The sequence below is a fragment of the Protopterus annectens genome, chromosome 7.part0 (genome assembly GCF_019279795.1).
Source record: "Protopterus annectens isolate FY-2018-M chromosome 7.part0, PAN1.0, whole genome shotgun sequence".
In the NCBI taxonomy this organism is placed as follows: domain Eukaryota; kingdom Metazoa; phylum Chordata; order Ceratodontiformes; family Protopteridae; genus Protopterus; species Protopterus annectens.
Genome location: NC_056739.1, coordinates 45931749 through 45947234, shown reverse-complemented (window position 1 = coordinate 45947234; position 15486 = coordinate 45931749). Strand labels below are relative to the sequence as shown.

Below are 15486 nucleotides of genomic sequence, written 5' to 3'. Positions count from 1 at the left end.
ATATGTATCATATTGTACCATGCTGGTGATGTGAATACATATCATATTGTACCATTCTGGTGATGTGAATAGGTATGAAATTGTACCATGCTGGTGATGTGAATACGTGTGCATATTATACCATGTTGGTGATGTGAATATATATATGCATATTGTACCATGCTGGTGATGTGAATACATATGCATATTTTACCATGCTGGTGATGTGAATATGTATGCATATTGTATCATGCTGGTGATGTGAATATGTATGCATATTGTACTATGCTGGTGATGTGAATATGTATGCATATTGTACCATGCTGGTGATGTGAATACGTATCATATTGTACCATGCTGGTGATGTGAATATGTATGCATATTGTACCATGCTGGTAATGTTAATATTTATGCATATTGTACCATGCTGGTGATGTGAATATGTATGCATATTGTACCATGCTGGTGATGTGAATATGTATGCATATTGTACCATGCTGGTGATGTGAATATGTATGCATATTGTACCATGCTGGTGATGTGAATATGTATGCATATTGTACCATGCTGGTGATGTGAATATGTATGCATATTGTACCATGCTGGTGATGTGAATATGTATGCATATTGTACCATGCTGGTGATGTGAATATGTATGCATATTGTACCATGCTGGTGATGTGAATATGTATGCATATTGTACCATGCTGGTGATGTGAATACATATGCATATTGTACCATGCTGGTGATGTGAATATGTATGCATATTGTACCATGCTGGTGATGTGAATATGTATGCATATTGTACCATGCTGGTGATGTGAATATGTATGCATATTGTACCATGCTGGTGATGTGAATATGTATGCATATTGTACCATGCTGGTGATGTGAATATGTATGCATATTGTACCATGCTGGTGATGTGAATATGTATGCATATTGTACCATGCTGGTGATGTGAATACATATCATATTGTACCATGCTGGTGATGTGAATATGTATGCATATTGTACCATGCTGGTGATGTGAATATGTATGCATATTGTACCATGCTGGTGATGTGAATATGTATGCATATTGTACCATGCTGGTGATGTGAATATGTATGCATATTGTACCATGCTGGTGATGTGAATATGTATGCATATTGTACCATGCTGGTGATGTGAATATGTATGCATATTGTACCATGCTGGTGATGTGAATACATATCATATTGTACCATGCTGGTGATGTGAATATGTATGCAATGCATATTGTACCATGCTGGTGATGTGAATACGTATCATATTGTACCATGCTGGTGATGTGAATATGTATGCATATTGTACCATGCTGGTGATGTGAATATGTATGCATATTGTACCATGCTGGTGATGTGAATATGTATCATATTGTACCATGCTGGTGATGTGAATATGTATGCATATTGTACCATGCTGGTGATGTGAATATGTATGCATATTGTACCATGCTGGTGATGTGAATACATATCATATTGTACCATGCTGGTGATGTGAATATGTATGCATATTGTACCATGCTGGTGATGTGAATATGTATGCATATTGTACCATGCTGGTGATGTGAATATGTATGCATATTGTACCATGCTGGTGATGTGAATATGTATGCATATTGTACCATGCTGGTGATGTGAATATGTATGCATATTGTACCATGCTGGTGATGTGAATACATATGCATATTGTACCATGCTGGTGATGTGAATATGTATGCATATTGTACCATGCTGGTGATGTGAATACATATCATATTGTACCATGCTGGTGATGTGAATACATATCATATTGTACCATGCTGGTGATGTGAATATGTATGCATATTGTACCATGCTGGTGATGTGAATATGTATGTATGCATATTGTACCATGCTGGTGATGTGAATATGTATCATATTGTACCATGCTGGTGATGTGAATATGTATGCATATTGTACCATGCTGGTGATGTGAATATGTATGCATATTGTACCATGCTGGTGATGTGAATATGTATGCATATTGTACCATGCTGGTGATGTGAATACATATCATATTGTACCATGCTGGTGATGTGAATATGTATGCATATTGTACCATGCTGGTGATGTGAATATGTATGCATATTGTACCATGCTGGTGATGTGAATATGTATGCATATTGTACCATGCTGGTGATGTGAATATGTATGCATATTGTACCATGCTGGTGATGTGAATATGTATGCATATTGTACCATGCTGGTGATGTGAATATGTATGCATATTGTACCATGCTGGTGATGTGAATATGTATGCATATTGTACCATGCTGGTGATGTGAATATGTATGCATATTGTACCATGCTGGTGATGTGAATATGTATGCATATTGTACCATGCTGGTGATGTGAATATGTATGCATATTGTACCATGCTGGTGATGTGAATACATATCATATTGTACCATGCTGGTGATGTGAATATGTATGCATATTGTACCATGCTGGTGATGTGAATATGTATGCATATTGTACCATGCTGGTGATGTGAATATGTATGCATATTGTACCATGCTGGTGATGTGAATATGTATGCATATTGTACCATGCTGGTGATGTGAATATGTATCATATTGTACCATGCTGGTGATGTGAATATGTATGCATATTGTACCATGCTGGTGATGTGAATATGTATGCATATTGTACCATGCTGGTGATGTGAATATGTATGCATATTGTACCATGCTGGTGATGTGAATATGTATGCATATTGTACCATGCTGGTGATGTGAATATGTATGCATATTGTACCATGCTGGTGATGTGAATATGTATCATATTGTACCATGCTGGTGATGTGAATATGTATGCATATTGTACCATGCTGGTGATGTGAATATGTATGCATATTGTACCATGCTGGTGATGTGAATATGTATGCATATTGTACCATGCTGGTGATGTGAATATGTATGCATATTGTACCATGCTGGTGATGTGAATATGTATGCATATTGTACCATGCTGGTGATGTGAATATGTATGCATATTGTACCATGCTGGTGATGTGAATATGTATGCATATTGTACCATGCTGGTGATGTGAATATGTATGCATATTGTACCATGCTGGTGATGTGAATATGTATCATATTGTACCATGCTGGTGATGTGAATATGTATGCATATTGTACCATGCTGGTGATGTGAATATGTATGCATATTGTACCATGCTGGTGATGTGAATATGTATGCATATTGTACCATGCTGGTGATGTGAATATGTATGCATATTGTACCATGCTGGTGATGTGAATACATATGCATATTGTACCATGCTGGTGATGTGAATATGTATGCATATTGTACCATGCAGGTGATGTGAATATGTATGCATATTGTACCATGCTGGTGATGTGAATATGTATGCATATTGTACCATGCTGGTGATGTGAATATGTATCATATTGTACCATGCTGGTGATGTGAATACATATCATATTGTACCATGCTGGTGATGTGAATATGTATGCATATTGTACCATGCTGGTGATGTGAATATGTATGCATATTGTACCATGCTGGTGATGTGAATATGTATGCATATTGTACCATGCTGGTGATGTGAATATGTATGCATATTGTACCATGCTGGTGATGTGAATATGTATGCATATTGTACCATGCTGGTGATGTGAATATGTATGCATATTGTACCATGCTGGTGATGTGAATATGTATGCATATTGTACCATGCTGGTGATGTGAATACATATGCATATTTTACCATGCTGGTGATGTGAATATGTATGCATATTGTACCATGCTGGTGATGTGAATATGTATGCATATTGTACCATGCTGGTGATGTGAATATGTATGCATATTGTACCATGCTGGTGATGTGAATACATATGCATATTGTACCATGCTGGTGATGTGAATATGTATGCATATTGTACCATACTGGTGATGTGAATACATATGCATATTGTACCATGCTGGTGATGTGAATACGTATGCATATTGTACCATGCTGGTGATGTGAATATGTATGCATATTGTACCGTGCAGGTGATGTGAATATGTATGCATATTGTACCATGCTGGTGATGTGAATACATATCATATTGTACCATGCTGGTGATGTGAATATGTATGCAATGCATATTGTACCATGCTGGTGACGTGAATACGTATGCATATTGTGCCATGATGGTGATCTGAATATCTATGCATATTATACCATGCTGATGATTTGAATATGTATGCATATTGTACCATGCTGGTGATGTGAATATGTATGCATATTGTACCATGTTGGTGATATGAATATATATGCATATTATACCATGCTGATGATGTGAATATGTATGCATATTGTATCATGCTGGTGATGTGAATATGTATCATATTGTACCATGCTGATGATGTGAATATGTATGCATATTGTACCATGCTGGTGATGTGAATACATATGCATATTGTACCATGCTGGTGATGTGAATATGTATGCATATTGTACCATGCTGGTGATGTGAATATGTATGCATATTGTACCATGCTGGTGATGTGAATATGTATGCATATTGTACCATGCTGGTGATGTGAATATGTATGCATATTGTACCATGCTGGTGATGTGAATATGTATGCATATTGTACCATGCTGGTGATGTGAATATGTATCATATTGTACCATGCTGGTGATGTGAATATGTATGCATATTGTACCATGCTGGTGATGTGAATATGTATGCATATTGTACCATGCTGGTGATGTGAATATGTATGCATATTGTACCATGCTGGTGATGTGAATATGTATGCATATTGTACCATGCTGGTGATGTGAATATGTATGCATATTGTACCATGCTGGTGATGTGAATATGTATGCATATTGTACCATGCTGGTGATGTGAATATGTATCATATTGTACCATGCTGGTGATGTGAATATGTATGCATATTGTACCATGCTGGTGATGTGAATATGTATGCATATTGTACCATGCTGGTGATGTGAATATGTATGCATATTGTACCATGCTGGTGATGTGAATATGTATGCATATTGTACCATGCTGGTGATGTGAATATGTATGCATATTGTACCATGCTGGTGATGTGAATATGTATGCATATTGTACCATGCTGGTGATGTGAATATGTATCATATTGTACCATGCTGGTGATGTGAATACATATGCATATTTTACCATGCTGGTGATGTGAATATGTATGCATATTGTACCATGCTGGTGATGTGAATATGTATGCATATTGTACCATGCTGGTGATGTGAATATGTATGCATATTGTACCATGCTGGTGATGTGAATATGTATGCATATTGTACCATGCTGGTGATGTGAATATGTATGCATATTGTACCATGCTGGTGATGTGAATATGTATGCATATTGTACCATGCTGGTGATGTGAATACATATCATATTGTACCATGCTGGTGATGTGAATATGTATGCATATTGTACCATGCTGGTGATGTGAATATGTATGCATATTGTACCATGCTGGTGATGTGAATATGTATGCATATTGTACCATGCTGGTGATGTGAATACATATCATATTGTACCATGCTGGTGATGTGAATATGTATGCATATTGTACCATGCTGGTGATGTGAATATGTATGCATATTGTACCATGCTGGTGATGTGAATATGTATGCATATTGTACCATGCTGGTGATGTGAATATGTATGCATATTGTACCATGCTGGTGATGTGAATATGTATGCATATTGTACCATGCTGGTGATGTGAATATGTATGCATATTGTACCATGCTGGTGATGTGAATATGTATGCATATTGTACCATGCTGGTGATGTGAATATGTATGCATATTGTACCATGCTGGTGATGTGAATATGTATGCATATTGTACCATGCTGGTGATGTGAATATGTATGCATATTGTACCATGCTGGTGATGTGAATATGTATGCATATTGTACCATGCTGGTGATGTGAATATGTATGCATATTGTACCATGCTGGTGATGTGAATATGTATGCATATTGTACCATGCTGGTGATGTGAATATGTATCATATTGTACCATGCTGGTGATGTGAATATGTATGCATATTGTACCATGCTGGTGATGTGAATATGTATGCATATTGTACCATGCTGGTGATGTGAATATGTATGCATATTGTACCATGCTGGTGATGTGAATACATATGCATATTGTACCATGCTGGTGATGTGAATATGTATGCATATTGTACCATGCTGGTGATGTGAATATGTATGCATATTGTACCATGCTGGTGATGTGAATATGTATGCATATTGTACCATGCTGGTGATGTGAATACATATCATATTGTACCATGCTGGTGATGTGAATATGTATGCATATTGTACCATGCTGGTGATGTGAATATGTATGCATATTGTACCATGCTGGAGATGTGAATAATTATGCATATTGTACCATGCTGGTGATGTGAATACATATCATATTGTACCATGCTGGTGATGTGAATATGTATGCATATTGTACCATGCTGGTGATGTGAATATGTATGCATATTGTACCATGCTGGTGATGTGAATATGTATGCATATTGTACCATGCTGGTGATGTGAATATGTATGCATATTGTACCATGCTGGTGATGTGAATATGTATGCATATTGTACCATGCTGGTGATGTGAATATGTATCATATTGTACCATGCTGGTGATGTGAATATGTATGCATATTGTACCATGCTGGTGATGTGAATATGTATGCATATTGTACCATGCTGGTGATGTGAATATGTATCATATTGTACCATGCTGGTGATGTGAATATGTATGCATATTGTACCATGCTGGTGATGTGAATATGTATGCATATTGTACCATGCTGGTGATGTGAATATGTATGCATATTGTACCATGCTGGTGATGTGAATATGTATGCATATTGTACCATGCTGGTGATGTGAATATGTATGCATATTGTACCATGCTGGTGATGTGAATATGTATGCATATTGTACCATGCTGGTGATGTGAATATGTATGCATATTGTACCATGCTGGTGATGTGAATACATATCATATTGTACCATGCTGGTGATGTGAATATGTATGCATATTGTACCATGCTGGTGATGTGAATATGTATGTATGCATATTGTACCATGCTGGTGATGTGAATATGTATCATATTGTACCATGCTGGTGATGTGAATATGTATGCATATTGTACCATGCTGGTGATGTGAATATGTATGCATATTGTACCATGCTGGTGATGTGAATATGTATGCATATTGTACCATGCTGGTGATGTGAATATGTATCATATTGTACCATGCTGGTGATGTGAATATGTATGCATATTGTACCATGCTGGTGATGTGAATATGTATGCATATTGTACCATGCTGGTGATGTGAATATGTATGCATATTGTACCATGCTGGTGATGTGAATATGTATGCATATTGTACCATGCTGGTGATGTGAATACATATCATATTGTACCATGCTGGTGATGTGAATATGTATGCATATTGTACCATGCTGGTGATGTGAATATGTATGCATATTGTACCATGCTGGTGATGTGAATATGTATCATATTGTACCATGCTGGTGATGTGAATATGTATGCATATTGTACCATGCTGGTGATGTGAATATGTATGCATATTGTACCATGCTGGTGATGTGAATATGTATGCATATTGTACCATGCTGGTGATGTGAATATGTATGCATATTGTACCATGCTGGTGATGTGAATACATATCATATTGTACCATGCTGGTGATGTGAATATGTATGCATATTGTACCATGCTGGTGATGTGAATATGTATGCATATTGTACCATGCTGGTGATGTGAATATGTATGCATATTGTACCATGCTGGTGATGTGAATATGTATCATATTGTACCATGCTGGTGATGTGAATATGTATGCATATTGTACCATGCTGGTGATGTGAATATGTATGCATATTGTACCATGCTGGTGATGTGAATATGTATCATATTGTACCATGCTGGTGATGTGAATATGTATCATATTGTACCATGCTGGTGATGTGAATATGTATGCATATTGTACCATGCTGGTGATGTGAATATGTATGCATATTGTACCATGCTGGTGATGTGAATATGTATGCATATTGTACCATGCTGGTGATGTGAATATGTATGCATATTGTACCATGCTGGTGATGTGAATATGTATGCATATTGTACCATGCTGGTGATGTGAATATGTATGCATATTGTACCATGCTGGTGATGTGAATATGTATCATATTGTACCATGCTGGTGATGTGAATATGTATGCATATTGTACCATGCTGGTGATGTGAATATGTATGCATATTGTACCATGCTGGTGATGTGAATATGTATGCATATTGTACCATGCTGGTGATGTGAATATGTATGCATATTGTACCATGCTGGTGATGTGAATATGTATGCATATTGTACCATGCTGGTGATGTGAATATGTATCATATTGTACCATGCTGGTGATGTGAATATGTATGCATATTGTACCATGCTGGTGATGTGAATATGTATGCATATTGTACCATGCTGGTGATGTGAATATGTATGCATATTGTACCATGCTGGTGATGTGAATACGTATCATATTGTACCATGCTGGTGATGTGAATACATATCATATTGTACCATGCTGGTGATGTGAATATGTATGCATATTGTACCATGCTGGTGATGTGAATATGTATCATATTGTACCATGCTGGTGATGTGAATATGTATCATATTGTACCATGATGGTGATGTGAATATGTATGCATATTGTATCATGCTGGTTATGTGCTATGCTGGTGAAGAGATATTCAATGTGTGTTATGCATGCTGGTGATAGCATTTACATATGTAGTGTGACATGATGGCAGTTGGATATATGTGTGAGCTTTCTCCTGCTGTGCCATACTGGTGATGTTATGTATGCATATGTTGTTCCTTGTTGACAGTGCTATATATATGTGTTTTGTACCTTGCTTTTGATAAACAGTACACGCATTTTGTGTCATTCTAGTGATGATATGTATGTATACTTTATGCTGTGCTGCTGTTTTTTGCATGTATGTTATATGTCATGCTGATGATGTTTTGAATGTGTTTGTTTGTGTGTGTGTGTGTGTGTGTGTGTGTGTGTGTGTGTGTGTGTGTGTGTGTTTTATGCTGTACTGCTGATGTTAATATATGTCTTATGCTATGCTGCTGACCTTATATATGCATATTATGCTCTGCTGGTGAATTTATGTGTATGTGCATTTGTCTGTCGGTGTCTGTGTGTATTATGCTATGCTAGTGCTGGTATATACATGTGTCTTATGCTCTGCTGGTGATGTTATGTGTGTGTGTGTGTGTGTGTGTGTGTGTGTGTGTGTGTGTGTGTGTGTGTGTGTGTGTGTGTGTGTTTGTGCATGCGTGTGTGTGCTTTATACTATACTGGCGATGTTAGTATGTGTGTGTTATGCTATGTCGGTGCTGATACGTATACATGTGTCTTATGCTATGCTAGTGATGTTACATGTGCAGAATTTGTGCCATGTTAATGATGCTATAAAGCTGTGTTGTATACTGTTCTGGTGATAGAACTTATATATGCATTGTACCATGCATGCAGGCATCTGCATGTTGTGTCTTGCTGATGATGGGTTATAAGAGTGTGATGTCATGCTGGTGAAGGAATATATGTTTTTGTTGCATCATTTATTTGTTTGTACATGTTAGCTGATCCATATAAAATATTTCAGATTCAGCCTGAGTGCACTATTTGGTGAAGTAATTTGCTCAGAGTCACTCAATAGCCAAATGGAGGCTGAGGTAATCAAACCTTGGAATATATTAGCAGTTTATCAAAAGCTTATAGCCCTTATCCTCTGCACTGACTGCAAAACCAGATCATGTTGTTTATGAGATATGTGTTGTATTATGACAGTGATATAATGTGTATCAGAGTAGTGATAGGATGTATGAGTGTTGTACCACACTGATGTGGGGATGTATCTTTGTGTTGTGTGATGCTGGTGTAATGTTGCATGTGTGTCTTGCCAGTTTGGTGATTGGGTGCATATTGTTATGTTAGAAATGTGATGCATATGTGTGTGTGTTCTGCCATGCTGATGATGTAATGTGGGTACATGTGCCATGCTGATGATGTAATGTGGATATCTGTTGTGTCATGCTGATGATGTAATGTGCCATGCTGATGATGTAATATGGGTATATATGCCATGCTGATGTTGTAATGTGGGTATGTGTTGTGCCATGCTGACGGTGTAATGTCGGTATGTGTTGTGCCATGCTGATGATATAATGTGGGTACATGTTGTGCTGTGCTGGCAAAGGATATTTATATGTTTTATGTTGTGCTGGTGATCAGTTACATTATCCATTGTGCCTTCTAATTGGATGCATGTATATTTTTAGTCATGCTAGTGAGGGCATATATTTGTGTTGTGCCATGCTGGAATATAAATGTATCTGTGTGTTTTCTACTGTACGTGTGAGATAATGTATTTTCGTTATACTTTATTTGTGACAGAATGTATATGTGTGTGTTCTACCAAGATGGTGATGGGATTTTATATGTGTGTGTTACACTTTGCAGTTGATTAGATGACCTGTGTGTCTGTCTCTCTGTGTCTTGTGTTGTGCCATGTTTTTTATGAGATGTGTGTGTGTGTGTGTGTGTGTGTGTGTGTGTGTGTGTGTGTGTGTGTGTGTGTGTGTGTGTGCATATGCATGTGCTGGTGTTAGCTTAGTGAAGAGATGCATGTGGTGTTCTCTGCTGGGCCAGCAGCAGGATGTATGTCTATGCCATGATGGTGATAAGTTGCATATTGTGTTGTAGTACCATGTCTTTGATAGGATGCACATGGATTCTGTAACATCTCAGTGATAGGGAGATTTGGGTGTGTGATGTCATTACCTGTAATAGGATGCCCATGTATACTACAGAATGCCAGTGATGAGGACCATGCAGAATGCAAGTGATGGGGTGCATGTATACTGTGCAATACCACTGACTGAATGCATGTGCTTGTTGTGTTGTATGTCATTAACATGGCGTGTGTGTGTGTATGTGTGTGTGTGTGTGTGTGTGTGTGTGTGTGTGTGTGTGTGTGTGTGTGTGTGTGTGTGTGTTACAGTGTAATGTCAGTAATTGAATTCATAGCTATACTATTCTGCAGTGGTGATGGGACATTTGTGTGTGATGCACTGTTAATTATGGGATGTATGTACCCTGTGTCATATATGTGTTCAGATCAAGATCATGAGTAGGAGAAGAAACAAAAACAATCAGAAACTGGAAACTGCCAAAATGTTATTTGAGAGTATTCTCAAATCTCTGTCTGTATACATCCCCAGTGACAAGACAGATGGCACAAAAGCAAGGGGCAAGACCAAAAGTTTATTGTCAAGTCCTGAAGCAGAGGGCAAGTTAAGAAATGATAAAGAAAAAGCTCTTAGCCACTAGACTTAGGCTGAAAGTGAATTTAGCTGCTATATGGATTTAATCTTGAAAGTAGAATCTAAGAATGCATGCCTAGTACTTTACTGCTAAATGACTGCATCATACTGGTGAAATGGCCAGTCATATGCCATCTGCCATAACTGACATTCATGGGTCAATGGAGATTATGTAGTTATGAGCTGATAGAGATGGTTCTCCTTGTTGTTTTTCTCTTAAAGAGAATACAGCAGTTTACCATTTAGTAACATAGACAATCTGAAGTCTGGCGCTTGTAAAACCTAGGATTTTATTTAATTTTTATTTTACATGTGTTTACTGGGAAAGTCCATCTGGGCTGTTGGCCCGTTTTCAGCAGAGGCCTGGTGAAAAAGTTCCAATAAACAGATACAATTAGTATGAAAAGAATTACATAGGCAAAAATGGACAGCACATCATTGAAGTACATTATAGACAAAAATAAAAACAAACTTGTGAAGAAGAAAAAAACCCAATATAAAAGACGGAACAGGGAATCCAAAAGAAAGCACTGGTCCACAGGTTCGGTAATGTTGCCAGACAACATTACCGAACCTGTGGACCAGTGCTTTCTTTTGGATTCCCTGTTCCGTCTGTTATATTATAGACAAAAATAATAGTGGTCAATAAGAGAGCACAATATCTACATCTTAAGAACGATAGGAATTTGGTAAAGTAAAAAGTACATCGCACACACATGCAAAATCTATGAAGGAAGTCATTTAATTCTGAGTGCTTACCTTTAGGTATATTATATTCATATTAGATATTAGAATTTATTTATATGAATGTTGTTTTGTCTTCTGAATCCTATTGGGCATGGATCAAATTCTGAAACATTTCTGAACGTTGTAGCTGGTAATGAAATAAGAAACATTGGTATGCAAACCTGATTTTAAAAGAAGACATCTCTGAGAATGTGGCTAATATGAGCCATATGTAAGGGAATGATGCTTCTGACTTGAGGGAAAATGTTAATGTGAACATGGCCAGCATTTGTCCTTTGGAAGAAATCAGATGTAAAAAGAAGGCTTTCTTGTACCTTTACATCCATCTACAAAAACGGAGGTGTTCATGTAAGAGACTCTATTGAAAAACATATTTTTCTTTCATGAGAATGAAGGTCAGATTTACAGTAAGTAAGCAAAATAAACCTGTATGTAGGGCCCCTGTCCTTTAGGCAGACCGAATATTAGCTGATGGGTGATATGGAAGACATTCCTTCTGTCCATGCCGGTTTTGTATTTATATGTTTTAGTTTGGTTAATGTACAGAAAGCCATTGGGTTTCTATACTTAGGTTATGGTTGGGGTATGGAATACATGGATTTGAGTGTTTTTGTACTGGGGCATTGGTAATGCTGAGCAGAAGGCCAGTAATAAAATAAAAGCAGCTCTGAGGAGAAGGACACTTAGGATATTTCCTTCATGCACATGTCCTGAGAAAAAATAATAAATAGGGAAAGGAATATACTTAATGCACCTCTTTATCTTCATTAGTGGTCTACATGCTTCTATTGGCATGGAACTTATCAGGTTTCTATGTATACAGGCAGAGGGGCAGGCCTCACTTCCTTTCAGGTTATGTTGCAGACAGCTGCAAACCTCTGTAAGATATAATTTTCTCACAATGAATGTACAGTTAGATGGATGAATGGAGGGCTAAATAGTAGTAGCTTATTATATTTGTCAAGGTGGAGTAAGACAACAGTTTAATTAAAGACACTTATGAACTGGATATGGAGATTCAATTTCAAGATACCAGGTCAGACTAGGTTTGGAGCCATGCAGAATGCAAAACCAAAACTCATGGTTTTAGAAGAGACATTTGGAGATTGCCTGCAGTCTTTTGTCTTCTGGGGAGGCAAGTAAAGAATATGGAAAAAAACTGTTTTTATTTTACTGTAATCCAAAAGAGTGAGACAAAAAAACTAGATGCAAATCATCTTAGAATTCATGTTACTTTATTAACTCTTTTCTTTTTCTTTCACTGCTTACAGTTTGGAAGAACAGAGGTCATTGACAATACCTTAAATCCAGATTTTGTGCGGAAGTTTGTGTTGGATTACTTCTTTGAAGAGAAACAAAACCTACGGTTTGATCTGTAAGTAAGCAGCATTTTTTATGAGTTTGGGTCAGATGATAATGAAAAATGAATATCAGTTTAGTAAAACTTAACTGGGTCCAGTTCCACCAATCCCACCAGTCCCACACAGCCAAAGCTCTTCTGCTGCATAGTGTGAATGCAGACTGAGGTCAGCAACAATGACATCAGCAGCAGAATTCATGAGGTCACCAACAATGACATCAGCAGCAGAATTCACGAGGTCACCAACAAAGACATCAACAGCAGAATTCACACAATTTATAAAAGTAAATAGAACATGTTTGCTTTATAGGTTCATAGGTTCATAGGTTCATACTAGGCTATCTGCCCGAGGGCATTTACAAGCCTAGCCCATCGTTTTGTGGCTTAGGCCACCCCTTTAGTATGGGGAACTATACCCATTATTTTTCTGTGCCTCTGTCGAGCAGTGACACTGAGGTAATCCCTGGGGTATATCTGCGATCTCCCATCCATTGGTCAAGATTTCTCTTGAACAAGGCCAGCGAGGTGCTCTGCCTCACATGTACCGGGATTTTGTTCCACAGCATAGGGAGTCTTTGGGTGATGAATCTATCCCTCCAGCACGTCCTATTAATAGCCGTGTCAGGTTTAAGTCTCCGCCCTTGTGGCTCTGATGGATCTAGATTTTTGAGGTGAAGCATATTCATCAAATCTGGGTTTGACATGGCCTTGTATGTTGAGGCAAAGGTCACCTCTGAGCAAGCGGTGGCGACTGAATAGAGCTGGAGTTCTTTCAGTCGGGCAGCATAGGACAGATTTTTGAGACCCTTTATCCTTTTGGTGAGGAACTTTTGTGGCCTCTCCAGCTGCTGCAAGTGTCGGGTCAGATACATTCCGAATGGGGCATTGTACTCAATCATTGGTCTGATGAGTGATGAGTAAAGGGAGACTATGACCTCCCTTGATCTAGATGAGAATCCCTTCATGATAAGGTGGGCAATGTAGAAGGTCTTCCTAACTACTTTAGCTACATGGGTGTCGAATGACAGACTACTATCAACTAATGTAGTTAGTTCTTGTAACCTGTTCTTGCTCAACACCTTGATAACCTATATCCATAAATGTATACAAATACCTCTCCATACCTCACATCTCCTTACTCTCCCTTCTTTACTCACTTCCTTATTTCTATCAGTCTCTCCACCCAAGCCTTCTTGCTAAATATACCATATGCTTGCATTTTTCTCACTTCCAATTGTAATTCCTGTTTATATTATACCAAGTCACCAATAATTTCTCTACAAACTGGTTAAAATATATCTAACTGTTAAATAATTGTCAAATAATATGTTTTCATATTATATCTAATGTAGCACAATTACCTAAATTATATTTGTTTTGTATTATTTTTAAAGACTGTAAACTTATTATTGCCAAAATGTTTTCTGATAATCTAGAACTTTTCTTCCCAGGCACGCACTGAAAATGGCTTCCTACCCAGTTGTATTTTCCCAGTAAAAAAAATAAAAAAATAAAATGCTAAATAATGTAAGGTGATAACATGGGCTAGTGCTGAGACAGAGTTTAGCATGGAGGTGGGAACATGGGCTAGTGCTGACACAGAGTGCGGCATGGAGATGGTAACATGGGCTACTGCTCAGAGTCCAGCATGGAGGTAGTAACATAGGCTAGTGTTGCGACAGAGTGTGGCATGGAGCTGACAACATACGCTAGTGCTGAGAAATTGTGCAGCATGGAGGTGGTAACATGGGCTAGTGCTGGGACAGAGTGTGGCATGGAGTTGGTAACATAGGCTAGTGTTGCGACAGAGTGTGGCATGGAGTTGCCAACATAAGCTAGTGCTGAGAAAGAGTGCAGCATGGAGGTGGTAACATGGGCATGTGC

At 37.7% G+C, this 15486-nt stretch overlaps 1 protein-coding gene across 1 annotated transcript in view; it reads left to right on the top strand.

Moving 5' to 3' along the window:
* The window catches only part of LOC122806230 (copine-8-like), a 4689459-nt gene that overhangs the window by 1337639 nt on the left and 3336334 nt on the right, over positions 1-15486 (top strand). Inside the window, exon 4 of the mRNA XM_044076480.1 lies at positions 13514-13617. Coding sequence (XP_043932415.1) covers positions 13514-13617 — 104 coding nt within the window. The remainder of the gene's footprint in view (positions 1-13513; positions 13618-15486) is intronic.